This window comes from Perognathus longimembris, chromosome 11 (assembly GCF_023159225.1).
Source record: "Perognathus longimembris pacificus isolate PPM17 chromosome 11, ASM2315922v1, whole genome shotgun sequence".
In the NCBI taxonomy this organism is placed as follows: Eukaryota; Metazoa; Chordata; class Mammalia; order Rodentia; family Heteromyidae; genus Perognathus; species Perognathus longimembris.
Genome location: NC_063171.1, coordinates 30694191 through 30721421, shown reverse-complemented (window position 1 = coordinate 30721421; position 27231 = coordinate 30694191). Strand labels below are relative to the sequence as shown.

General features: G+C 41.1%; 1 protein-coding gene across 1 annotated transcript; it reads left to right on the top strand.

Annotated features, from left to right (window-relative positions):
• Tbx19 (T-box transcription factor 19) lies at positions 1 to 27231 on the top strand. The gene is made up of 8 exons (XM_048357828.1): positions 1 to 340; positions 10759 to 11023; positions 12399 to 12533; positions 13713 to 13774; positions 15827 to 15888; positions 18217 to 18405; positions 22040 to 22175; positions 26394 to 27231. The coding sequence occupies exons 1-8, from the start codon at positions 138 to 140 to the stop codon at positions 26686 to 26688; spliced, it is 1347 nt and encodes a 448-aa protein (XP_048213785.1). The 5' UTR covers positions 1 to 137; the 3' UTR covers positions 26689 to 27231.

The window sequence follows — 27231 nt, the reverse complement described above, 5'->3', positions numbered from 1 at the left end:
TCCGGTAGGAGCCCCGGCACCTTCTTCCAGTTCCCCAGGAACCGTTCAGCTGGGTTTGTAAAGCAGGCAAGTGAGGGAAGGAAGGAGCTAGAAGGAGCTAAGATAGGCAGTGGCTCTCAGCAAAGTTTGAGAAGCCCATGGCTATGGGTGATCCAGGTACTCAGAAGAGCAGCGATGGTTCTGTTTCTCGCCTGCTCAATGTGGTAGAAAGTGAGCTCCAGGCAGGCAGGGAGAAAGGTGACCCTACAGAGAAGCAGCTTCAGATCGTCCTGGAGGATGCACCCCTTTGGCAGAGATTCAAAGAAGTCACTAATGAGATGATTGTGACCAAGAATGGAAGGTGAGTCTATCTGCTGCCCCGGCCCGGCTGGCACTGCTTGGCAAGGAAGGTGAGACCCCTTGAATATTGAAGAGGCTGCCGCTCTTCATTCAGAGGTGACAGGGTCTGTCTGATTAAACAGGTTCAGAGAACTCTCTCACATGGCTGTCCCCCAGCCAACTTAATTAATTTTTCTGAGATCATCTGAGGAGTGGATGATGAAGCCACCTGTCTTACAGGCATTGTAAATAGAGAGATTCTGGGAAATCACCATGAAGAGGTGATGCCATTATATATATGCAATATCTATCTATCTATCTATCTATCTATCTATCTATCTATCTATCTATATCTATCTATCTATAACTATCTATCTATATATAGTGTTAAAGATATGCACTCAAATGTCAGAAAACAGTATTGATTTTTGACATACACTGGCAGAAACCTGAGCTCCAACTCCATTCGGATAAGGTAAAAGTCAGTTTTATTTGGAAGTTGGATGGTTACTTCTTAAGCACAGAACACTTGCCAGGATTCTTTATTAGATGAAGACTAGGAGCAAAGGGGTAGAGAGGTGGACTGCCTCCTTTCCTTGTGTGTTGAGGGTGAGAGTGCATTGTGATTGTGTGCTTGTGAGGTTATAAAACTGTTGCAGTGGTTGTGAACGAAGCAATGATGAACTGCCTTAAATGGGTTTCCTTCAGTTTTGTCACTGCAACAAATTAGAGATTGAAGGAAACTGAACTTTGTTGGTATTTCTTGGGTTACATAGTCTATTCGACTAAGGGGCTGTCAAAGTAATATCTCATGCTTTCCCTTAGCAGAGGAGATGCAAATTATTTTGAAAGCAAATCTCAGCAGCGCATTCACACTCGCTCCTAACATTCAGTCAATGCTTTTGGTACTCATGGACACAAAAGTACAAAACACTAACAGGCATTTTTCAGTTGAGTTGGTTTAGGTAAGACTCTTAGGATTATCTTGAGGGAAATCTTGCTAATAGGGAGAAGTGGAAGGCAGCTGAACTTTTGACAGGCTTTTGTCCTTATACAAAATGCTTTTATTCCTGATGTCTTGGCTTTCTAATTTTGAATAGAAACACAGCATAGGAAATAAATAATTTTTTTGTCATCTAGGAGAATTATGAACTTGAGAGCTGTTGGATTATACTGAAATGCTTTTTAGGGGCATTTTGAGAAATCTATGGTTATATTGGTAGCAAGACTGTGAACTTTGCTTGATATTTATATTTTTCTCTCTAAATGAATTCCACATTTGCACTCTATGGAGGATTTATTGCCTTTAATATTAGCAATTACATTGATTCCTTCCCTTGATCTGTAACTACATGTTAGTTTTGTTGCCTCTTGGGTAAAAGGAAATATAAAAACATGTTTTCGATTTCGGAAATTACTTCAAATCCTTAATTAGATTGAGTTTCTGTCAAAGATGAATGATGACACAATTGTCAAAAGTTTATTATGTGTGGTTTGTAGAAAGAATCTACTGTTAATGGATTGTTCTTTTGGATGGTAGTTTGAGATCCTAGCTTCAACGACTTGGCTGTCAATGTGGCTATACATTACAATAAAAATAAGTACAGTAAACAAATGCATTTCAACAAAATGAACATTTCTGAAACATAAGATCCAATGAAATAATTTATATATGAATGTACTTTTACAATTTAAGGAGAGTGTTTATATTTTCTCATCTAAGTAAATTTTTTTTTTTTTTTGGCCAGTCCTGGGCCTTGGACTCAGGGTCTGAGCACTGTCCCTGGCTTCTTCTTGCTCAAGGCTAGCACTCTGCCACTTGAGCCACAGCGCCACTTCTGGATATGTGGTGCTGGGGAATTGAACCCAGGGCCTCATGTATACAAGGCAAGCACTCTTGCCACTAGGCCATATCCCCAAGCCCCCATCTAAGTAAATTTTTGCCCAGTATTTAAAGTTTAAAATTCCTCATGTTTGAAGTCACTCATATTAACTATCTGAAAAATATTTTTTTTATGAGAAGTCTAATTATGATCAAAAGGATCCTTAGAGGTGGATGCCCTGTAGCTGTTCCCTGTTTTGTGATTAGAATCTTTTTCTGAGGCTCTCTTAAGATCTTTGAACCCCTTAGGTTAAGTTGTTTCCAGGAGATGGAAAGTTCCCTTCTTCTTTATTTTTTTATTTTATTTTATTTTTTTCTGGCCAGTCCTGGGGCTTGGTCTCAGGGCCTGAGCACTGTCCCTGGCTTCTTTTTGCTCAAGGCTAGCATTCTGCCACTTGAGCCACAGCGCCACTTCTGGCCATTTTCTGTATATGTGGTGCTGGGGAATCGAACCCAGGGCTTCACGTATACCAGGTGAGCACTCTTGCCACTAGGCCATATCCCCAGCCCTCCCTTCTTCTTTAGAAAGAGGTGAGAAGTATCCTTAAAAAGTTGGTGTAGTTGATAATGAAGACTGTGGTGTGGACTCACTCTCAATCTTCTTACTTCTGTGATTAAGACATTAGTAGAATTTTATGTTCTTGACACAGAGATATCTTGCTTCATCTCTTCTTTTATAGATTTTTTTTTTTTCCAGAGCTGAGGACTGAACTCGAGCCTTGCGCTCACCAGGCAGGTTCTCTTCTGCTGAGCTAAATTCCCAGCCCCTCTTCATCTCTTCTTTACTCTTTTCTTTCTCCTTCTATCCCTCCTTCCCTCCCCCAGCCATCTGTCCCCGTAGGTTCTTTCTGCTCATTCTCCTTTGCTAGAGACCTGTTATCTTAAACCTCTGCCTTCCATGCTGTCTCCTCAACCTCACCCAGGGACACATGGCAGCCCTTCTAGGTGGAGGAAAATGGAATATGTAGCTCAATCCCTTTCACTCTCATTTCCTGCCTGGACATTCAGATTGCCTGACCTTTTCACTTTTCTCAGAAGCTTCTCTCAAGAAGGTGATGTCCTCTACATTTGTGGTCTCATTGTTCTGCATAATAGCACAATTTAAGTTTGCATAAGATGGGCTGATGAAGAACTGAGACTTGTCAAAGGGAGGTCTTTCATTTGTATATAAATTTCATTCTGTATAAATATATACAAACAAGAGGCTTGTCTCTGATGCTGATTAGTTTTACTGTAGAGAATGGATTTCCTCTGGAAATGTATTCCCTATGATCTCCAGAAACTGGGCTCCTAGTGGTACCTTTGCTCTTTCTGTTCTCTTTCCTACTTCTTTCTTTACGTCCTCTTAACATTCTGCCCTCTCTCTTTTTAATTTAAAATTTTTATTGGAGTTTTTCAGATGTAATAGTGGCAATTATAATACTGGCTAGAGCTCATTTGAGTCAGCTCTAGGGCACCCAGCCTGCATTTCCTTTCATCTTTATCCTTTAAGCTAAGACCTTGTACTTTAGGTGACATTTCCAACTAGAGAGGAAAATAGATTAAATCTCTACACTTCCTTTCTTTAATGATAAGGTGTTCATCCAATAGGAAAATGCTGTATTTCATGTGTCTTCCCATGCAATTAAATTATTATTTTTACTTAATTTGCCTCGAGTAGGTTTTCAGAGCTTTGGAACATTTGCCGATGTGACTGGTACATTGGTTTCCTATCATGAATAAGTGTTCAAATGACAGAGTTTGCACCTAATGGGCTATATTCTTAGTTTCTACTGAGGATAGTGCAGGGGAGGAAAAAAAATCAAGATTGTGTGCATGAGGAGGGCTCAAGTCCTTATTGGGAAATGGAGTACATCCATGATTTGTATTTTTTGAACTTTACAATTACTGCTAAGAAGATCTTATGAGCTTGTGTAACCTGCCTCAGACTGGGCAATCTTGCCTCCCTGACTCTACTCTTGGTTTTCCTCTTTTATTTTCATGTAACGGACACCACTGCTGTCTTTATACCTGCTCACTTTAACGTATGAACACCCATGCACCATGCATATTACACACATAAACACATCCCTTTGAAAGTTAATGAGTACCTGATGAGTATTATTGTTTGGTGAGGAGATGGAGGAAAGTGTTTATAAGCAAAACGTCTTGAATTTTGCTTTAAATCATCTCTGCTCTTCTCTGCCTTATAAAGCCTGCCTCCTTTTTTTTTTTTTTTTTTTTTTTTTGTGGCCAGTCCTGGGGCTTGGACTCACTGTCCCTGGCTTCTTCTTGCTCAAGGCTAGCACTCTGCCACTTGAGCCACAGCGCCACTTCTGGCCATTTTCTGTATATGTGGTGCTGGGGAATCGAACCTAGGGCCTCATGTATACGAGGCAAGCACTCTTGCCACTAGGCCCATATCCCCAGCCCAAAGCCTGCCTCCTTTTTTACCCTTTTTCTCCTTCAGATCTCTCCCTTCTCTAAGCATCCTCCAATAGGGTGGCTGCCTTTCAATATTTCCTGTTAATGAAAGCTAGCTTCACAGTGAACCAAAGCCAAACTTGCAGGCAAAACCCCAACACCAGTGGTTCTTCAAGCATGGTGTTTTGGCAAGTTGAGAAGTACTTTCTCATTTTGTTGCATTTCTTCTTTTCTCCTGCCTCCTCCCTCCCTGTATCCTTGTGTACCTCTTTTTCTCTCTGTTAAAGACTCTTCAAGGATGAGCAAAACATTGTGTGAGTTCTAGACTGAGGAACATGTTGCTGAGTTCCTCACAGCCTTGGATTCTCTGTGATTAGTTTCATGGGGGGGAGGGCGGGGATGGACACATGATCAAGTTGATTAGAAGCTCAGTTCATCCTTGAAAACAAAGCCTGCTCTTTTGTTGACAGGGCTATTTGTTTACATACTATACGTAAATAGATGATGTTTCAAGGTCATCAAAGTCATTCTGAGGCAGGACAAAGAGAGGGAAGATGAACAAAGTTGACAGTAGATGAACAGAGACAGGCCTAGTTCTAGTTCCAGGACACTGAACAAGTTGGTAGACTTTTCATTTATTCTTTTTTTTTTTTTTTTTTTTTGGCCAGTCCTGGGGCTTGGACTCTGGGCCTGAGCACTGTCCCTGGCTTCTTTTTGCTCAAGGCTAGCACTCTGCCACTTGAGCCACAGCGCCACTTCTGGCCATTTTCTGTATATGTGGTGCTGGGGAATCGAACCCAGGGCCTCATGTATATGAGGCAGGCACTCTTGCCACTAGGCCATATCCCCAGCCCTTTTCATTTATTCTTGATGGCATAATGGAGATGAAAAAATACAAGACATTTCTTAGTTTATTCATGTAGTAATTAAAAAAAAAAAACCAAGGCATGGTAATGTGTACCTGTACTTGGGAGCCTAAGACAGGAGAATCAAAAATTCAAGGCAAGACTGAGGTACATACTGAGAACCCATCTCAAAACCAAACAGACAAACAAAGCCAAGGATAATTATAAAGTTCATGGCAAATGGAACACTGAAGAAACTAAAGCAATGAATTCTTATTATTTTTCAGATACGATTTGCCAGGTGACAGGATACTTTAGTTGCTTCATTTTTGTTAGTAGTGTTATTATGATATGAGACAGTACAGTGGTCTTATTATATTCACAGAATTGTGTGTCTTTTTCCACAATTAATTTTAGAACATTTTTATAACCTCAAAGAGAAAACCTGTATCCCTAAGCTATTGCCTCCCATCTATTTCCTGTCTATACTAGTCGTTTCACACAAATGGCATTGTACAATAAGTGACTCTTTGTGAATGGCGTTCACTTAGCATAATGCTTCCAAGGTTCATCTATGTCATAGCATAAATTAATTTGTTTTTGTGGCTGAGTAATATTCCATTGTACAGATATAACACATTTTGTGTCCATTCATTAGCTCATCAGTACTTGGGACTGCCTATGTTTTGGCTATTATAAATACTAATGCCAAAAACATTTGTGTGCCTATTTTTTTTCATGCAAAGAGTTTTCATCTTATATACATTCTGAAGTAGGGGGAGAATTGCAGACTCATGTAGTAACTCATTTATTTAGATGAGAGGCAGCTAGATTGCTTTGCAAAATGACTGCACCAATTGACATCCCTATTAGCAATGCACGAGATATCAGTTTCTTTATATCCTCTATAACATCTATTTCTATATATCCTCTATAACCAACATTTGTTATTGTCTAGTTTTTTTCTATTCTAGACATACTTGTGGGTATGCAATGGCATTTCACTATTATGTGTTTTTAATGACTAGAGATGTTCAATATCTTTTTGAGTGACCGTGTGATCATGGATTTTTTTTTTAGTGGTAATTGGCTAGGCATGTGCTCTATCATTTGAGTGACACCCTCACCCCTTTGCTTTACTTATTTTTCAGATAGGATCTTACATTTTTACTAATAGTTGGCTTGTGATCCTCCTAGCCACACCTCCTATATATCTGGGATTATAGATGTGAACCATCTGTATGGTTTATTTGTTGAGGTGGAAACCTTGTTAATTTTCTCCCCAGGTTGGTTTTGAGACCCTCATGCCCTCTGCCTCCTGTGTAGCTGCAATTGTGGTTTCTTTCAGACATCCACTATAGCTCTGAATGTAGAATGAAAGGAGAGATGCCATTGCATGCATTCTTCTGGATTGGAAAGTCATGCTGTACCCTTTGAGACCTAGCATGATAGAGCTGAGAGAGTAAGAAGGACTCTGCCATATGGAAGTAGGGTTAAGAAGTTAAATGTTCCTCTCATTTTTCCTGAGCTAGCTTCTCTCTCAGCTTCTCAATAGAATAGGCTTACTGGAACCCCTGGTCTGTGGTGTTTGCTCTTCCTTTTAGTGCACCCCATGGCATTTTGTAAGACTGATATATTCTCATTGAAGTCTTGGCTCCAGTGTCACTGGTCTGATGTGCCTAAGTTTGGCTCATGTGGCTCTTCACCCTTTTGTATCTTGCTGGGATGCCTCTCGTCCTAGTATTTCAGTAAAGTGTTGCTTTGTACTTTTGCACTCCCAAACTATCTCACATATTGAGAACAACAACCACCTTTTCCAGTTGCCCAATTTCCTTGTTAGCATGTTAGCTAGATCTGCGAGTGCCTTTCGGTCACTGGGTCCCCACTTGAACAGGCACTAAGAAATCATCAATGAAAACATAAATCTTTTAACTAGGTGTGGAGATTGGGAAGACCTTGAGGGAAGTTATCCTTTTTCACTGTGGCCCAAGTATCAACTTTCTAGAAGTCTCAATAAAGAGATCACAAAAAGAGAACAGTTTTGTGCCTGTAGTAAAAAAAAAAAAAAAGAAGGCTAGCAAGTGGAGGGAACAAGCATGCATTGTGTTTCTAGAGCCTCAGGGTCCTCATCTATAAAGTGGGCATAGGAATGCCTTCTAGCAGTGAAGCAAGACTTAAATGAGATGTAATAGCCTAAATCCTGGGAGGAAGGACTTTTTGTGGCATTGGGATTGAACACAGGGTTTCATAATTGCTAGGCAGGTGCTCTAACATTTGAGCCATGTCTCCAGCTCTTTTTTTGCCTTGGTTCCCAAGTAGCTAGGATTAAAGACTTGAGCCATCATGCATGGATCCTTATCTTCCATCTTACTTCCTTTTTAAAAATTTGCATGTGCAACGTATTCTGGTACTTTTGGACTTTAGCATCTGCTGTGACAATTATGCACATATCACATTTGTGTTATTTTTAGGAAACAAAGTAAAAAAAAATAAAATCATTTAACACTTGTAAAAGCATGTACCCAGAAGATAGAGACCTCCTATAAACAAACCAGACACTTGGGTGTCAACTTGACCCTACATGATCTTTTGATTTGTGTTTTCAGGGGCTTTTTCTTGTCTACACTTGGCTAATGTTATGAAAGTAATTGAAATATTCAGAAACATTAGAATATATAAGAAAATAATTAAAATATATTAAATTATATAAGAAAATATATACATATATAATTGAAATATATATGAGAGAGTAGTCCAATATGTTATCAAGAGAAAATAATAGAAAACAATCCTCCTGTTTTCTCTATTGAAGGAGGACCAAAAGAAAAGTGCAAGGAGACCAAGTTTACATTGTACAGGTCACCGTCTTAGGGGAGGGACATCACATTAGTGACAGGAAAAGGGGAACATCTCAGGCAGGGAAAGATGAAATGGGAAGTGCAATTCTCAGCCATGATCTGTGTGTGGCATGCACTAGTTGATGTCTCTTTTTTCACCTCAAGAAATTTCATTTACTTCACTTTCTTGACCTAGCCTATTTAAACCTATTTTCTTTCCTTGGAAACACCAAGATATCCTCATAAAGCTGTTGTAAGAACTTAATCAAGGAATACCAAAATTGAGAGACACAGGGTAAAAAAAGAGAAACAATTACAAAAGCAATACTTTCGAAACTGTTTGGTGAAAGTGAACTGAACACCTCAGGGGGGGTAAGGGTAAGGAGGAGGGGGGGAGGGGGGAGGGGGGTATGAGGGACAAGGTAACAAACAGTACAAGAAATGTATCCAATGCCTAACGTATGAAACTGTAACCTCTCTGTACATCAGTTTGATAATAAAAACTTTAAAAAAATACAACCAGAAAAACAAGCTGGCAAGGTGAGTCATGCCTGTAACCCCAGTGACATAGAAGGCAGCAGTATAATTACAGTCCAAGGCCAGTAACAGACAAAAGTAGGAGACAGTTATCTGAAAAATAAATGAAAGCAATAAGGACTAGAGGCATGATTCAAGTGGTAGAGCTCTTGCCTAGCAAGCACTAAGTCCTGTACTGTCCCCCCAGATAAGGGTGGACATAGTGGCTCACATCTGTAAGCTACTTGGAAGACAGAAATTGGAGGACCATGGTTCTAGCCCAGCCCATGAGAGGGAGGGACTGTAACACAAAAAGCTGAGCATGGCAGCTCACGCCTGTAATTTCAGCTGTATAAGAGACAGATGTAGGAGGATTGCAGTCCAAGCCTGCCACAATGAAAAGTACAAGACTCTGTATGGGAACTAAGTCAAAAAAGTCTGAAGGACATGCTTCAAGCAGTAGAGTACTTGCTTGAAAAGCATGGGGGTCTGAGTTCAAATTCTAGTACTGCCTTTTTCTCTTCTTTTCTTAACTTTATTAAAGTTAAATTCATTATCAACCAAATGAAATCTTTCTTATCTGAAATACAACATGAAAACTTAAAAAAAAAACTTAATCAACTAATTCTTGTCAAGTGCTAGTCCAATGTCTGGTGCCTAATGAATGCTCTGGAAATATTGGCATATTGTCCTTGCAACCTTGTCCTTCACCCCTGACTTTGGAAGTTGGAAGTTCTAGTGCTATCAATCTACCTCTCTCCTGGCTGGGGCAACTTCCCTCTACCTTTCTTTCTGAAAGGAAGAAGTCTTAATGGCATAGGAAGTAACTGCTAATGGCTGTGAATTCTGTAGGGCCAGAAGCTAATTATTTGAGTAGCTTCTCCAAACATGGATGCACTGTTAACAATCATTCTAGAAGATGAAAGAAAGGTCAATCAATAAGCCTGTGTAGCTCAAAAAGTGTTTCCTGAACACAAAGTCCAACAGGATGTTCAGAGAAAAGACAGTTCACTGCCATGTCACTTTAAGCTAGACACAAGCCCATACCTTGTCCTCAAAGTCTACCACGTACATAAGTGTGCTAAAGACTCGAAGAAGTCCTTGAGGGAAGGAACTGGACTTCATATAGCCAAGAGGTCCCCCCTTGGTTATTTAATTATGCAGCCATGTTGCTGCTGTAAATGCTATTACTCAGGGATGGTGTGTTTTGTAAGTCTGGGAAGGGCTACTTTGTGGCATTTTGGTGCAAGGTGGATTTTTTTTTTTTTTTTTGGTACCCGTTCTGAATTGAATTCAGGGCTTGAGCACTGTCCCTGGATTCTTTTTGCTGAAGGCTAGCACACTACCACTTGAGCCATAGTACCACTTCTGGCCTTTTTTGTTTATGTGGTCCTGAGAAATTGAACCCAGGGCTTCATGCATGCTAGGCAAGCACTCTACCACTAGGCCACATTCCCAGGCCCAAGGAGGAATTTTTTGAAGAAAGCTCTGTGAGAATATGGCATCAAATTGTGTATCTTCTTCAAGTCTCCTCTGGCAAATGACTAGGTCAGTGGGTTTTTACTTTAAAATGGAGTACAGCATTTTAAAGTTAAGCTCCAAGAGCAAATACATTTGTAAAGAAAATTTTGGTGAAACGGAGGCAGGGGATTTGGCCCCTGTCTATTTGGTCTCTCTTTGAGGACATATAGAGATAATACTCAGACTCCCTTCTGAGATTCTGACTTTTCTTTCTTTTCTTCTTTTTCTTTCTTTCTCTCTCCTTTCTCTTTTCTCTTTAAACAAATTTATCTTTAAGTAGTTGTACATGTCAGTTTATGAGTACAATGCATCTTGATCTATGTCACCCCTTTCTTCATTCCCCTCCATGCCCAACCCCATCCTTTACCTCCCTTTCCTTAATTTCATAGGCTACCTCTTACATATTATGACTGCGTTCCCCTGACATTTCTTGTAGACGGATGTTTCCGGTCCTAAAGATTAGTGTCACAGGGCTGGACCCCAATGCCATGTACTCCCTTCTGCTGGACTTCGTACCCACTGACAGCCACCGCTGGAAGTATGTGAATGGGGAGTGGGTGCCAGCGGGCAAGCCCGAGGTCTCCAGCCACAGCTGCGTCTACATCCACCCGGACTCCCCCAACTTTGGGGCCCACTGGATGAAAGCTCCCATCTCCTTCAGCAAAGTGAAGCTGACCAACAAGCTCAACGGAGGTGGGCAGGTACGCGCCGCCCCACACACCAATCAAGAAATATCAAGGGTGCATTTAGGCAATTAGAGGGGTCCTCACCAGCCTCTTCTCCCACAGAAGCCAATTATTCCCTGAGGTCCAAATGTAAACAGGAATAAACAGCTCTTAATTGGTGCTTTCAGTTTTTAATGGACTTCCTGATGTTAAGAGAGAGTGAGAGAGTGCAGTAGTTTACTTAATCATGGGGCTCTTTTCAGTTTGGTCTTCTGTGCTGTGCTTTTTACCCAGCCCCTCTGGGGAGGGAGATGTTTGTGGGTACCAGGGTTTTGTTATTTGGTATCTTTTTTTTTTTTTTTTTTTGGTGTAAGTGGCATGTTGGCAATAGACAAATACTTTAATAAAAAGCTCCTCCTAAATGAAATAATTACTTCCTCTGCTTGGGCATTATGATAATTATCAATAGAATATTGAATCAACTTTGGTTTTTCAGAAAAAAAAACCCTAATCCAAACAAACCTTAAATAAGGAAGGTTTTATTTAAGGTCTCCAATTAAGGTAAACATGTTTTAGGAGCTTTTTCCCTCTCAATTTCTGTGGTAGGATGTAAATACTAGGCCCTGTGTTGGGTTGTTAATTTATAAAATATGGATTCTTTTGGGGATTAGAGACAGGCTGGGAAGAAAAGGCTTGGACTGTTTTCCTTCCCTATGTATTTGTCTGTTCTATCTGTTGCCTGAGCTGTCTTGTGACTGTTCTCTCTGAGCTTAGCTGATAGGGAGTGTAGGAGTTTCTGGTTTAGAAGGTACAGATAATGCCAACCAGGCTTTGTAATATACCCAAGGTTCCAGTTGTTTATTAAAACAGGAAATTGAAACGTCAATTGTTATTGTCTACTTGGTTTCACAGCATGAGCCTTTCATATGAATCATAAAGAGTGCATTATGTATAGTCATCAGATGTCAGATTTGCTTACCCTTTAGTCACTAGTAAAATGTCATTGTCAGCATTTTGAGTTCCTAAGATTCTTCATATGAAAAGAAACATACTTAAATGAGAAATGTACACTATTATGCTAAAATAGGAGAAGAGAATATAAATGAGGCTTTACTCAGAGACTAGAATATTTAAGAACTCTCTCTCTCTCTTTCTCTCTCTCGTTCTCGTTCTCTCTCTTCAGCAACCTGTTCCTGACCCCAGTTTAAGAGTCAATATCAATGACATGCTCCTGGGACCTCCAGGAAAAATTGCCTTCATTCATTTCTCAGCTTTGCAGCTAGGGCTTGCGCTCAGATGACCTTGGATTTGTCTTGTTGGGTGGGATTAACCAAAGGTGCTGGTTTACTGATCACCAGTGATACACCAGATTTGACATGGCTTCCTTTTGTCTTTTTCCCCTATATCACAGATAATGCTGAATTCTCTGCATAAGTATGAACCACAGATTCACATAGTGCGTGTTGGGGGGGCCCATAGAATGGTCATGAACTGCTCCTTCCCTGAAACCCAGTTCATCGCTGTGACTGCTTATCAGAATGAGGAGGTAAGTGTATGTGTACATGTGTGCATGTGCACAAAATGTCACCTGGGGGAGCATGGCAGAAGGGGCAGAGGTCCTTTTATTGTATTGCCCTAAGCTAACTTGGAAGAAAGATAAGATTTCCAGGTTTCATGAAATTAAACAATGGGGGAGCTACTCTCTACTTCTTCTTGCCTGCTTGTTAAACCTTCAGTATGATTCAACATTCCCTCACAATAAATTCATGAGATACTTATTTTGACTCACAGTTTTTGAGGTTCTGCTTTATGATCAATCTAGGGGCCCTATTTGCTTTGGGCCTGAGGAGCACATGGCTAACTAAGCAAAACCACTTACTTCATGACTAGGGAGAAAAAAAAAGTGAGAAGGGACATGAGTCCCACAGTCATTCAAGGGTATGTTCTCAGTGACTTGAAGATCTCTTACTAGGCCTACACACTCAAGGTTCCACCACCTCCCAATAGTGCCACCCTGGGTCAAGCCTTTACTCAATGAACTTTTGAAAGACACTGAAGATATGAACTATATTGCAGCCTACCATGTCCTTTTCTCTTCCACATAGGCACTGAGATACCCTTGGCTTGTAAAGAGCCAGGTATGTTCAGGAACTTAAATATAGAAGATACTCAGAAAGCTTGTTGGAGGAAATGAAAAATAAGTAAGAGAAGATTCAGCAAGGCTTTACTCATTTATAATGCTTTACCCTTTTCTTTGCTAGCTTTACACATCATTTCTCATTTTTGCCATGTCATTGTGAAATATCCTTTGCCAGAGACAGTACAATAGTGATCTAATGCAGGAGTGAGCAAATAAACATAGGGAGGGAGGAAATAAAAAAGAAGTATTCACCAGGTCTTGGTGGCTCATTCCTGTAATTCTAGCTACTCAGGAGGTTGAGATCTGAGGCTCATGGATCAAAGCCAGCCTGGGCAGGAAAATTCATGAGACTCTTATTTATGATTAACTACCAGGAAACCAATAGTGGTGCTATGGCTCAAAGTGGTAGAGTGTTAATCTTGAGCAAAAAAGCTCAGGGACAGCACCTAGGCCCTGAGTTCATGCCCCATGGGTATGTGTGGGGGGACATTATGATTTTATAAAAGTTCATGGTAAGAATAAAGGATTCTATTTGCTCATAAGTATTCAGATTTCACTAACACGTCTTGTTTTTGCAAACATAAGATAACAGCTCTCAAAATCAAGTACAACCCTTTTGCCAAGGCCTTTCTGGATGCCAAGGAAAGGTGAGTAGAGGAATTTCAGTAATGTCTTATGACTGAGTTCTGCAGGTGTGAGAATTATGAGTTCCTGAAAGGAATGAGGCTAGGGATGCTTGTATTACTTTTGATAGAAATGTACTTTCAATATTCAGATCCATGTTCAACAAACTCAAAAACTGGTCCAAATCTGTCTGATCCTATTGTAGAGGTCCAGGAGAACCTCTAGCTGACAATGTTTCATCTGCCTTGCTTTACTGTAGATTCTTCAAAGTAGCACCACCATACTAAAAATAATGTGATTTAGTTATTTTTAGTAATTCATTGTTCTTTTCTCATTCACTTCTGAATGATATGGTCTTAATAAATTGTGTGTGTGTGTGTGTGTGTGTGTGTGTGTGTGTGTGTGTGTGTGTATTTTCAGACAGGGTCTTGCTAAGTGGTCTTAGCTGGCCTTGAACTTGAAATCCTCTTGCCTCTGCCTTCTAAGTGCTGGTTACCACCATACCTGGATTTGTGTGTATTTACTCTTAGCTTTAAAACAATGAGTAATGGGGTTTACATTTCTTAGGTATGAGAAGAGAAGTTTGAAATTCTGGGGGAGTGAATGAGAGTGAATGGCCCACTTTGGGCCAATGTTTTACCATCTCCTTATCTTTCCTTCCCATTCTAGGACAAAATAAAAGACAGTAGTGTTGAGAGGCCAGTGGCTCACACCTGTAATCCTAGCTACTCAGGAGGCTGGGATCTGAGGATTGCAGTTTGAAGCCAGCCCAGTCAGGAAAGTCTGGGAGAATCTTATTTCCACTTAACCACCAGAAAACCAGAAGTGGCGCTTAGGTTCACGTGGTAGAGTGCTAGCCTTGAGCTGAAGAGCTCAAGAGACAGTGCCCAGGCCCAGAGTTCAAGCCCCACAACTGATGAGAGAGAGAGAGAGAGAGAGAGAGAGAGAGAGAGAGAGAGAGAGAGAGAAGTACTTAATGATTTTTCTTGACAACATCTAAAGTGTAAACATGATTGCCTTTGAAATTTTCAGATCTTATTCCCTGAACTTCAAAATTTTCACCTATTTGGACAGCTGTCTAATCTTTCTTTTTCAACTTTTTGGTGGCCCTTTGTTTGAATTCACTTGATGGGCAGGTGTTCTTCTCAGCTGTACCCTAAACCCCTTTTTCTTTAGTCAGTTTTCCAATACGGTCTCACATCTATGCCAAGGTGGTCTAGATTATGATTTATGCTTCCTAATAGCTGGTATGACAGGTGCACACCACCATGGCCAACTTTTCTTGGTTGAGATGGAGGTTTCATGAATTTTTTGCACTGGCTGGCCTCAAGCCTTAACCCTCCAATCTCTATCTCCCAAGTACATAGGATACTGGCTACTATGTGGCTACTTTTTATTTTAAAGGCTTTGGATTTCCAGACAAATGTTTATAATGAGATGTTACAGGGCTTGGTCCTGTTCAATACCTGAATAAATTTTGATGAGGTAGCAAACAACTTTTTTAAAAAACAAAATTCATAAAGGATAAGCTGATGTATCAGGTGACAGAATCTAGATTCCAAATGATTTTATCATAACATGATGAAAATAAAAAAATTGCATACTTGGAGTCTTAGCTTTATCATTTCCTGAGGGTTTGATCTTGAATAAGTCAACTTCCTTGAGATTTACTTTTCTAATCTGCAAAATAGGTACGTCTGTTCCCCTCCTAGGGTTTTTGTTGGCTATAGTATATTACAGACATAAGTCCTGTACAAATCTTAGCTGCCATTATTTCCCAAATATTATCAGGTGAGAGCAACAATCACAAATCAGAAAGATATAAACAGGGATAGTCATAAATGTGATAGATAATAGAGGTAACAGCAATATTTCACCTTCATAGAACAGTTGCACATTCTCTTTTCCTAAATGAAGGAGAATGGGGTAACAACTGTGGTTTTGAAAGGAAAAGAAAAGATGTTTGGTTCTTTCTTTTTAAAAATGACCAGAAATGTATTTCTCTCTGAAGAGAATTTGGGGTAGACTTTATTCTAGACATGTAGCATGAGCTGTAACTTTCGTTTCTCTTTCAGAAATCACCTAAAAGACATTCCAGAGGTTGTTGCTGAGAGTCAGCATGTTACCTACTCTCACTGTGAGTTGGGTAAATAATAATTGGGAGGTACATGGGGCTACTATGGGTTGTCTCCTTCTCCTTCAATATTCAGACTTTTTTTTTTTTACCTTCATTACTGAATAAGACCTAGTTCAAATCGAAACCCTACAACTTATTCCTGCCACTCAAGACATGGTTATGCCCTTTCCAGAGTTCTCACAGGGAGAGAGAGCAAACCAGTGCTTCTAGGCTTACAGAGAATATTCAAATCTTAGGCAGGAGGTATGAATGAAACGCTGGGTTTCTTATCCTCTGGTTTTGCTGTGAGTGGCAAAGAGCTCTCAAAAGTTCTTTCTGGCCTTATCTCCTACCTTGACACTCTCCATTCCCTGTTCTAGATTTCCTTTAATATTTGGAGTTGGTCACCATTGTAATGCCTCAAGCAGTCTGTGGCCTCCAATGTGAGGAAGAGTGAGTCTGCATTTGTCCACTGGAGGGCCGCAGGGAGAGCTGGGATTCCACAGGCAATGTTGACTTCCCACAGGGTACTATTCTCTCCACGTCCCTTGTGGTGGAGAAGACCTCACACTAGGGAGGGTCCTTTGAAGCTACAGTGGACGCCCCAGGGCAGTAACATAAGTGAAGGAAAGTGGGTCCTCTGATACAGTCCTGAATTTGGAGATGATCCTAGCTGCCATTCTTCACTAAACATTAATACCTCTTCCATGCCAGAACTGTGAGGATAGCTATACAGAGAAGCACTCAGAAAACACTTTTTAAAAAAGTGACTTCCAGTGAAAATATCTTTGGACCACATATGGGGCCACACCTGAACATTCACATGTTGTAATATTGGTAGATTTCATGAGGTACATACATTATCATTATATGTGCCAAACTTCTCCTCCTCACACTAAATGGTGTTGGGGGACTCTTGCCTGGATACTTCAATCTCTATTTGATTAATCACTGTGTGTGTGTGGGGTGTTTAAGTTTTCTCTGTAAAGTTTCTATAATTTTAGTCTATGATATAAACTAATAAGAGGTAGATTAACAGGAAAAGTGGTACCATTATAAATGTATAGAAACATAAAAGCCATATATCACAGAGGAGACTCAAAGAAATGGCCAGATAGTTGAAGCTTAAGTAGCATTTTGAGGTACAGAAAGAAACAAGGGCTTCAGGATGCTGGTTATGGGGAGGTGGTAACAATTCAGTGAACAGAGGTTATGTGATCTAGATGAAGTTGCATAGGTCGTAGCATTCAGAGAAACATGTACTCCTTTGTGGAGGTCTCTAGACAGGTCCAGATAAGGCCATAAGAGGAGTCTTTGTATATGTTGTTTATCCCTATGACATGTGCAAAGCTCCCCTACAAAATGACAGCTTTTCAGAACTGTGTTTGTGCTATAGCCCCTTTGATTAGCTATTATATAATGTATGCTAAAGAAGTCTATTTGGTCAGCTCAATTTTGACCTCCCTCATCAGGTAGTGATCTCCTGGGTCACATGTTTTACACAGCAGTGAACAAATGAAGATTACAAGAGGACTTGTTTGGAATGATTGAGCCCACATTGTGTAATATGAACTCTGTACTTTTTATTTATATTTCAGAAGTATTTAAGCAATGTAGTACATTCTATTAACCAGCTCCAATACAGTGTTTAGTCAGTGTTCTTAAGCAGATGCTGGTCCTATCTGAATTGCCATCAGTCAGGCTAGTTGAGATCTGGAGGAAGAACAGAATTCTTGTTTAAGAGCCCTCATTGCTAAGTCTCAGTCTTTGCCAAGGAACTCACCTGAAGGAGAGTTTTCTGTTCAAAATAATTAATTCCTATGACAGCTTTTGCTGCTTTTGTGATTACCCTGCAAAGTGCTTGCTGTTGAGGTATACAAGGTCAGCTCCCTCTCTTCCCTGTGCTCCCTGGCTTCTATTTGTGGATTGGTGATGGAAGGTATCATTTTCCCAGTGAGTGGAGAGAGAGATTTTTCACTCTATGTAACCACATTTCAAGTCCCTAGTAGCTATAGACCATTGAGTTACACAAATACCTGGTGCCTCCTTGATTAATGTTTACTTAAGTCATTAGGCACTCCACTTCTGCACTTCTATTAATGTCTGTAATTCAGGTGTATTTTACATCGCTGTATCCCAGCATTGAAAAGTGAACTTTCCATACTGCTAGGACCTGTTATCTATGTCCAGAGAAGCCAGGTCACCTGCTCATGGGGAAGGGGAGTGGCAGCAGCATAGTGGTTTTTGTACCTGGAAAAGCATTGGTGTCATTCACAAGAAACAGCTGTGAGAAGTTGGTCATCTGATTTTGGTGTGGAAGCCTCTCTGTCTTCCTCTTGTCTATTCTAGTGGGAGGCTGGATCTTCTCCAATCCGGATGGCATGTGTGCAGCTGGCAATACCAATTACCAGTATGCTACTCCTTTGCCTCTGCCTGCTCCGCACACCCACCATGGCTGTGAGCACTATTCTGGCCTCCGAGGACACCGGCAGGCTCCCTACCCTTCTGCCTATATGCATAGAAACCATTCTCCCTCAGGTGTGTGGGTCTAATTAAACCCTTGGGCATGAGCTGGGGGAGGGGAAAGGAGAAAAACAGATAAACAATTATTGAAGTATCTGGAGATGGAACCTCTTTCATATATACATATATATGTATATATAACATATTATTGTTTCATTGTATTGTCTATTTTTATGACAATATTTGATGGTATCATTATGATAGCTTTAGTGCTCTATTATTATTATTTCATGGAGCACTCAGTTATCTAGTCTCAAATGGGGGTGAGAGGCCTTGTCCCAGGGTAGTAGTTTACAGAGCATTTTCAGGCTGATCGCTAAAATTTAAGTCAATTTGTGGGGTCTGAAATTCAGTCTTTGTTTTTACATGGCTCTTGCTTGTAGTTGCATTCATGACTCAGTCTAGGGACTAATGGCTCAGGGCTGCAGCATTATTAGGAAGCTCTCTAGGGAGCTGAATTCCCCTCCATTCAGGTCATTCTGGGATTCAGTTGGAATTATGCAAATTCTTTTTATTATGCAAAATCTTTTTACAACCTAATTTCTCTTCCCCTCCTCTCCTTTCTCTTCATCTCCCCTGTCTTCCCCTTTCCTCTCTTCCCCTTTCCTCCCTTCCCTCCTTTTCCTTCTCTTCCTCTCACCTCCTTTTATTTTTCTTCTTTCTTCTTTCCTTTTGTTCAGTGTATGCTATTACTGGGGCTTGAACCCAGGGCCTGGTGCTGTCCCTTAGCTTTTTTGCTCAAGGATGACACTCTCAGTCGAGCCACAGTTGCACTTCTGGCTTTTGGGTGGTTAGTTTGAGTCTCATGGACTTTCCTGCCCTGCTGGTTCGAACCTCAATCTTCAGATCTCAGCCTCCTGAGTAGCTAGGATTCTGGACATGAGCCATTCAAAACCCAGGTTCCTAACTTTCTTTTAAGTTGGCTCTATTATTTGTGTGCCTTTTTTTTCATTGACTTTTGTTTTGTCTGCCTTTTACTTGTGAATGCCCAGACCTTGCCTGCTATTAGGTATATTTATTTAAAGAGAATATGAAAAGAAGGATTAATTTTTATTCAGTTATTTATGCAACAAATATTTATATTTATTTGCTTATACAAGGCTCTTTTGTAAGCAACAAATATTTATTGAAGACCCAACTTTGTACCAGGCACTCTTGTAAGCATGTAAACAAAATGTCCAAATGCCCTACTGTTATGGAGTTCTCCTTCCAATACAGATAGACCAATAGGGAATAATGTTCATGGAATGGGAGATGCTTCCTCCCTTCCTCAGTGATACTCCAAGCCTTGCATTTGCAGAGGGCTTCTGGCCACCATATTCCTATCCCTGTGTCCCACACGTTGCTACTTCTGAAACCCTTAACAGCTGCTGCTGGGAGGGGAGACATGTGTCTTAGTGGTATTGGAAACTGGCAGTGTTTCCTTCTAACTCCAGATTCTGTGGTTTGTACATGAAACTCTTCTTCTGAGCACCTGCCATGTCCCAGGTTCTTTCAGGCAGTGGAAAGAGGAAAGTGGTTAAGACACAGATTCTCCTGAAGGAGCTCAGTGTTACAAAAATATATACAGAATTGATCATAATACAATGTAGTAAGTGCTCTAATAAGGTCTTTAGACTTGCAGCATCCCCTGGGAACTTGCTTAGGCTCTACTCTGGACCAGAGGTTGCATTTTAACAAGGTCCCCAGGTGATTTACAAGCACATTAAAGTTTGAGAAGCAATCTATAAAGCACTCAAGCAAAGATGCTATGGGAATGAAGGAAAAAGAGCAACTACATTTTCCTGGTGCAGCAGAGAAGGTTGCCCATGAGGTTATCATTTAAATTGAGCCTTGAAAGATGACTCAGAAGAGAGAGATAAAAGAGTACAGGAGCAAAACACAGATGATGTGACACAGGCATTCCAGGTAGAGGAGGTGCTATGAATAGACACCAACAAGTGAAAGGGTCTGAGTTGTCTGGGAAACAGATTAGGAACAGAATGTGAGTAAGATTGGGAGCAAGGGAATAGCTGGAGGATGTAAGGGCTAAGGCAAGAGGCTAAGGCTAAGAGGTGGAAAGTGCTTGAATATGAAAAGAATCAGCCTGACCCAGGGCCTTGGCTCAGTTGGTGCTGCTCTAACAGAAGACCTGAGTTGGAGTAATTTATAAAGAACAGTATTAGGTGAGGGACTTCTTTCTGGCTATCATGGAAGTCATTGTCTCATGGATGAGAAAGAGAAGGAGAGGGGAAGAGGTAGGGGGAGGAGGAGGAGGGAGGAAAGAGAGAAAGAGAGAGAGAGAGGCTAAATTAATAAATTCAACTTTTCATAAAGAACACACGAGTACAACAATAGCACCATTATTCATCCACTAGGGTTCTTAAAGATCTTACTTTCTCAACATCATTAACTGGTGTAGGGCATTAAGTTCCTAACACATGAGCTTGAGAAGAATTTATTCAAACCATAGCACCAGGGACAGATGCTGGAATCTTTTCTCTCTCTCTTTCTTTCTCTTTCTCCCCTCTCTCTTCTCTCTCTTCTCTCTCTTCTCTCTCTCCTCTCTCTCCTCTTTTTTTCCATTTGTTTTCCTTCCCCTTTTACTTCTTTCTCTTGTTTGTATACACAATGAATAAAGAAGAATTAAAAAAAATACAAGACACTTCTTCCTTCCTCCATAAAACTATGTATTTAAGGCTTGTAACATATTTTGATATACACATTGAAATAGTTACTTCATTCAAGGAAATTAATATATCCATTTTCTTTTTTTTTTTTTTTTTTTTTTTACCAGTCCTGGGCCTTGGACTCAGGGCCTGAGCACTGTCCCTGGCTTCTTCCCGCTCAAGGCTAGCACTCTGGCCACTTGAGCCACAGCGCCGCTTCTGGCTGTTTTCTGTATATGTGGTGCTGGGGAATCGAACCTAGGGCCTCGTGTATCCGAGGCAGGCACTCTTGCCACTAGGCTATATCCCCAGCCCCCAATATATCCATTTTCTTATACATTTATTTAATTTTTTCTAGGTAGGAGCACCTGAAGTTGAGCCTCTTAGTAAAGTTGCACAATAAAATGCCATATTATTAATTGTGGTCCTCATGCTATGTGCTAGGTCTCTAGATTTATTCTTCCCACAAACAAATGACCATATCTCATTTTCCGTTTCCTTGCCGTGTTCTATTCTCTGCTTCAATGTATTCAACCTTTTTAGATTGCACATACAAGTGAGGTCATGCTGCCATTTTTTTTTTTCTTGAGAGAAGACTCTTTTGTTGAGAATGGATGAGGAGAACATAGTTCTGGACCTCACAAATCTCTTCTGGACACTGGCAGACCTTAGGCTTAGCTTTGATATGCTATAGTGGTCCACCCTTAAAAGGGAGTATAATAACATGAGTTAGAGCTGTGTCTCAAAGGGCAGATCATCCTCTCCCTCTGAGCTTCATGTATAAAATGGAGACAGGTAGTTGTTACTGTGGTGATTGTAAATATTAGCTAACACCTGGCCTGTGTTTGGTATTCAATAAATGTGAGCTCCTTTCTCTTTTCTATTTTCTTCAGAAGCCACTAATCACCTCTTGTGCCACCTCTTGTGGCACAGGATAATGTCATTTGTCACCACTTTTATATGCCCCATTAGTTGAATTAATTATTATTATTCCTCCAAAGTGAATTTGATAGAAAGCTCAAGCAATAATCTGCAAGTTTTCTCAGGACCGGACAACTGGACTTCCTTATCCTCCACACCCCATACCAGTATCCTGACTGTACCCCACACCAATGGACCAATCAATCCAGGACCCAGGTAAGACCAGCCTTGCCATTTTGTCATTGGTAGTCATGGAGGTTTATTGTAGCAATGAGACTTTGCATTTCTTTTTCGAGTTGCTTGATCTCAGCTGTTGTTCTGACTTCTAAGCTGCTAGTTAGTGAATATGACAACAAGATGACATCTTGAAGTTGGAAAAAGGGTGGAGAGAAAACACTCTTTGCTTTGTAGTTATAGCATTTTATATTTAAAAGGGGGAAAACCCCCATTGTGGCTTGGGTTCATTTGTAACAGATATTTACTGACTTATAGGGACGTCAGTAGAAAGTATGACAAAGAAATCAAGAACTTAGATTATCCATATTCACACAAGCTCCTCATTCTGAAGGGACACATTATGGGTACCAATTCTAGAAACAGGCCTATGTGTAGGACAGGTGATGTAATTCTCACATCAGAGACTTGAATTTAGTTCTGGCTTCTTGAAGTCAGAATATCATCATGATAGAGGAATGGAGAAGGGTACCCTGGAGTCTGACAGATGACTTTGAGTCTCAGATCTTCCTATTGGCTTTGTGACTTTCAGAAAATTTCTTAGCCTTACCAGACTTTTTTATCCTAACATAAAAATAATATGAGGGCTGGGCACCAGTGGCTCACTCCTGTAATCCTAGCTACTCAGATGGCTGAACTCTGAGGATCACAGTTTGAAGCCAGTGTAGGCAGGAAACTCTAAGACTCTTATCTCTTACTACCAGAAAATCAGAAGTGGCATTGTGGCTGTAGTGGTAGAGTACTAGCCTGGAATAAAAAAGCTCAGGGACAGAGCCAGGCTCTGAATTCAACCCTACAACTGACCAAAAAAATTAAAAAAAAAGAAAGATCTAATTTGTAGAGCTATGGTGAAAATAAAAAATGAGAAAATTCATTTCAATGTTTTGTTAGCAGCAATATTCTGTGTCAGTGCCAGCTATTAAGTTCAATGTGGATTTGCAGAATTCTGAAAAGGTGAATAAAAGGATTAACAATTGAAAGACATGACTTGAACAGGCATCAGGTAACTATGCTCTTGCAGAACTAGAAAAAGGAAGAGAATGTGATGTCTCCTTGTACAGAAGTTCCCCCTCATGCATTGTGTGATAACATCACCTGGGGAATGTTCAAATACAGAATCTGAATTTGGCTAGAGGGAGGGTCTAGGGCCAGAGATCTTTCTCCCTTCCCTTTCCTTCCCTCCACTTTCCTTTTCTTCCCTTCCCTTCCCTTCCCTTCCCTTCCCTTCCCTTCCCTTCCTCCCTCCCTTCCTTCTTTCCTCCCCCTCCCCTCCTCTCCCCTGCCCCTTCTACTTGTGGGGCTTGAACTCAGGGCATGGGCACTGTCCTTGATCTTTGGCTCAAGGCTAGTGCTTTACCATTTTGAGCCACAGTACCATTTTTGATTTTCTAGTAATTAATTTAGATAAGAATTTCACAGAATTCCTGCTTGGGCTGGCTTTGAACTGTGGTCCTCAGATCTTAGCCTCCTGAGCAGCTAGGATTACAGGCATGAGCCACCGGCAGGCACACGGCTGAGCTCTGCATTTTTTTTTTTTGCCTAGTTTTTTAATTTATTTATTAATCGAACACAAATTTTTTTTGACAAGATGTTGTGCAAAAACGGTACAGTTACATAGTAGGGCAGTGTGTACATTTCTTGTGATATCTTACAGAGCTCTGCATTTCTAACAAGTTTCCAGGTGTTGCTGCTGCTGCCACTCATAGGTATCTTGAGCTATCTGAGCTATGGTGTCTACCATGACTCCTGAAGACCTGGAACACAGCTAGTCAAAACTGAGATGGACAAGGACTCATGTACACACAGTACTTCAAAGACTTAGCACAAAGTAAAGACTAGAAATCTCAACATTTAAAAAATATAAGTGTATGTTGAAATGATCCAATTTTGAATATTTTCAGTGATGAAAGATATTAACAAGCTATGTTTTCCCATTTTCTTTTTTCAAATTTGGCTATTAGAAACTGTGAGCTGACATAAGTGGCTGGCACTTGGGGCACTGTTGGACAGTGTTGGCCTGGAGACTCAAGGGAAGAACACTGATGGGGGCTGTGGTAGGAAGTAGGGAAGCGGATGGGGAGGCATGTCCTTGAAGCTATTCGTCAGTCAGGTACCTGGCCCTGTGAGATACTTATGGACATCATCCAAGCACTCAGAGCCATCTATAAGACATGAATAAATCCAACTTCGCTGATAAAGAACCCAAAGCTCATAAAGTCAGAAGGGCAACAAGGATTTTCCACTGGCCCAGGAGGAATTAGAAATGTCTTCAGGAGATTCTGACCTGCCTCAGATAGCTGAGAGTCTGGGTTCAAGGATATCTGCAGGGCCTGAAGCGTGGTACAGGTGATGGCATTGCCACCTCTGATTTCTTCGGTAGCATGTTTACCTCATCCTTATTCCATAAGGATTTTGTCAGAGAAAAACACACATTCAGTAGTGCCATTAAATAGCTGAATATCAAGCCATGTAGCATCAGGAAATAGAGGAACTCTTAACAAGTCAGAACTTTGAGATGACGACTCTGGCTTAGAGCATGGGGTTTGTACATATGCATATGAGTTCTATATTAGCATGCCAACTCGGCTGCACATTATGACTACCTGGGAATCATTAAAAAGTCCTGATACCTATGCTGTGTGCGAGAAGGGTCAGATCAGGATAGGAGGAGGAAGGATGGAACCAAGTGGCTTCCTAGCCTTTCTACCAGGGGCCAGAGCTGACAGATGAAGACTGGAAATGGAGGAATTAATTATAACAACCACCACTTACTGAGTGCCATGTATTAGGACCTACTTATTATTTATTAAAATATTTAAAAATTATCTTTAAGCTACTCACCTTTTGATTTAATCTTTACAAAAACTTCTGAGGTGTATAAATTATAACTCCAGCTTTACTTACTTATTTTTTGGTCTTTTTTTTTTTTTTTTGTACTGGTACTGGAACTTGAATTTGTGGCCTCATGCACTTGCTTAGCTTTTTTTTCTGCTCAGGCTGGCTGGTTCTCTACCACTTGAGCCATACCTCCACTTTTGACCTTTTCCTGGCTAGCTGTAAGTAAAAGAGTTTCTCGAATTTGTCTGCCTGGGCTGGTTTTGAACTGCGATCTTCAGATCTCATTCTTCTGAGTAGCTAGGATTATAGATGGGGACTACTTGTGTCTGGCTAATTCTGATTCTTAAAGATTAAGAAGCCGAGACTCAGGCTGTGTGTAGTTTTTTTTTTTCTCCAGTCCTAGGCCTTGGATTCAGGGCCTGAGCACTGTCCCTGGCTTCTTTTTTGCTCAAGGCTAGCACTCTGCCACTTGGCCATTTTCTATATATGTGGTGCTGGTGAATCAAACCTAGGGCTTCATGTATATGAGGCAAGCACTCTTGCCACTAGGCCATATTCCCAGCCCTGTGTGGTTGGTTTATGCCTATTATCCCAGCTGTTTGGGATCAGAGATCAGGAGAATCAGTCTTATAGACAGCCTTGTTAAAAAAAAGCTAGTGAGATTCTATCTCAACAACAGAACTGGATGTGGCAGCATACACCTGTCATCCCAGCTATGTGGGAGGCATGGATAGGAGGATGGCAGTCTAAAGCCAGTCCTGGGAAAAACACAACTCTATCTGAAAAACAGTAAAAGCAATAAAGAACTAGAGGCATGGTTCAAGTGGTAGAAAACCTTCCTAACAAGGTGTTAATTTATTTAAATTCAAATCCCAGTACCACCGAAATAATAAAAATCAAAGAAGCTGAGACACAGAGGTATTAACGACTTTTACCAAGTTCACAAAACTAGTAAGTGGTAGTACTAGGATTCACACCCAGGATTTATGGCAGCAGAGTCCTGGTTATTATGCCATGTTACCCACCTTGACCAAAGAGAGGTCTTATTCACAGACTGCATCATTCCACTGTCTTCTTTTCATGTCCCCACTCATTTTAAATAGGCTACAAGGAATCCCAGAGGAATGAAATGATAGGTTTAAAGTTGAGGAACTCCTTTGGCAGGAACAGCATCAGACTCTAGGTCTCAGGACAGCTAGTTTTGTTCTCATTCCATTAAACCCATGCTATCTCAGCTAAAACCATAGCCATGACCAGAAGACCTCTTCGGATCCCTGCCTTCTCAGTGCTATGGGTGTGCTTGTCAGGTGGCATCCCTTCACCTCAGTTCATCAAACCTTCCCTCTTTCTCTGTCTCTACAGCCCTTATCCGTGCCTGTGGACCATCAGCAATGGAGGTGGGGGCTCTGCTGGGTCAGGCTCAGAGGTGCACCCTGGCACCCCCGGAGCGTTTCTCCTTGGTAATCCAGCGGTGACATCGCCCTCTTCCATGCTCCCAACCCAGGCACCCACTGCAACTGGGGTGGAGGTCTTGGGGGAGCCCTCGCTGACCAGCATTGCCGTGTCTACCTGGACAGCAGTGGCCTCCCATCCCTTCCCAGGCTGGGGTGGCTCAGGTGGGGGTGGGCGCCATTCTCCCTCCTCTTTGGACAGTTAGGCAGGTTCCTAAGAGCCTCAGTCAGCAGGGGACACTCTGCACATTCCATCTGCTGATTCCAGTGAATTAGACTGCAGGGTCTCTTCATCCTGTGGGCTGGAGAGCCAGGTCAATTATTCCAGAAGTCCTTTGGGAGGTGACTGACTTTGGATGATGCTAATTATGTCACTCAACGGCCCTGGCCCTCTGTCATTCCCCTTAGCTCTCCTGTTTTCTCTGAGTTTGTCCTTGCCATGCTGACAGTTGACTGTCCTTGTGCTCTGCCTCCTCCTCCCAAGTGGTTCTGCAAAGCCTCACTTCCTTTTCTCTGGAGGTGATGTGTACCTGTGAATTAAGTCCATAATTTGCCTAGTAAGTCACTGCTTTATAATTTATGTGAAGCCTGGGAAAGTACATGTGGCCAGAAAAAAAGAGGGTGTGATTCCCTAAAGTTACCAAGAATGAAACAAAGAATCGTAGGAGGCTGAGGTCCGAGGATCATGGTTTGAAGCCAGCCCTGGCAGGAAAGTCTGTGAGACTCACATCTCCAGTAAACTATTCAGA

Excerpts from the sequence above, each read along its gene's own strand:
- Tbx19 (XM_048357828.1), top strand. The coding sequence starts at position 138 with ATGGCTATGGGTGATCCAGGTACTCAGAAGAGCAGCGATGGTTCTGTT. Across the intron at positions 12,534-13,712 it reads CTGCTTATCAGAATGAGGAG|ATAACAGCTCTCAAAATCAA; the intron begins GTAAGTGTATGT and ends TGCAAACATAAG. Across the intron at positions 22,176-26,393 it reads CCAATCAATCCAGGACCCAG|CCCTTATCCGTGCCTGTGGA; the intron begins GTAAGACCAGCC and ends CTGTCTCTACAG.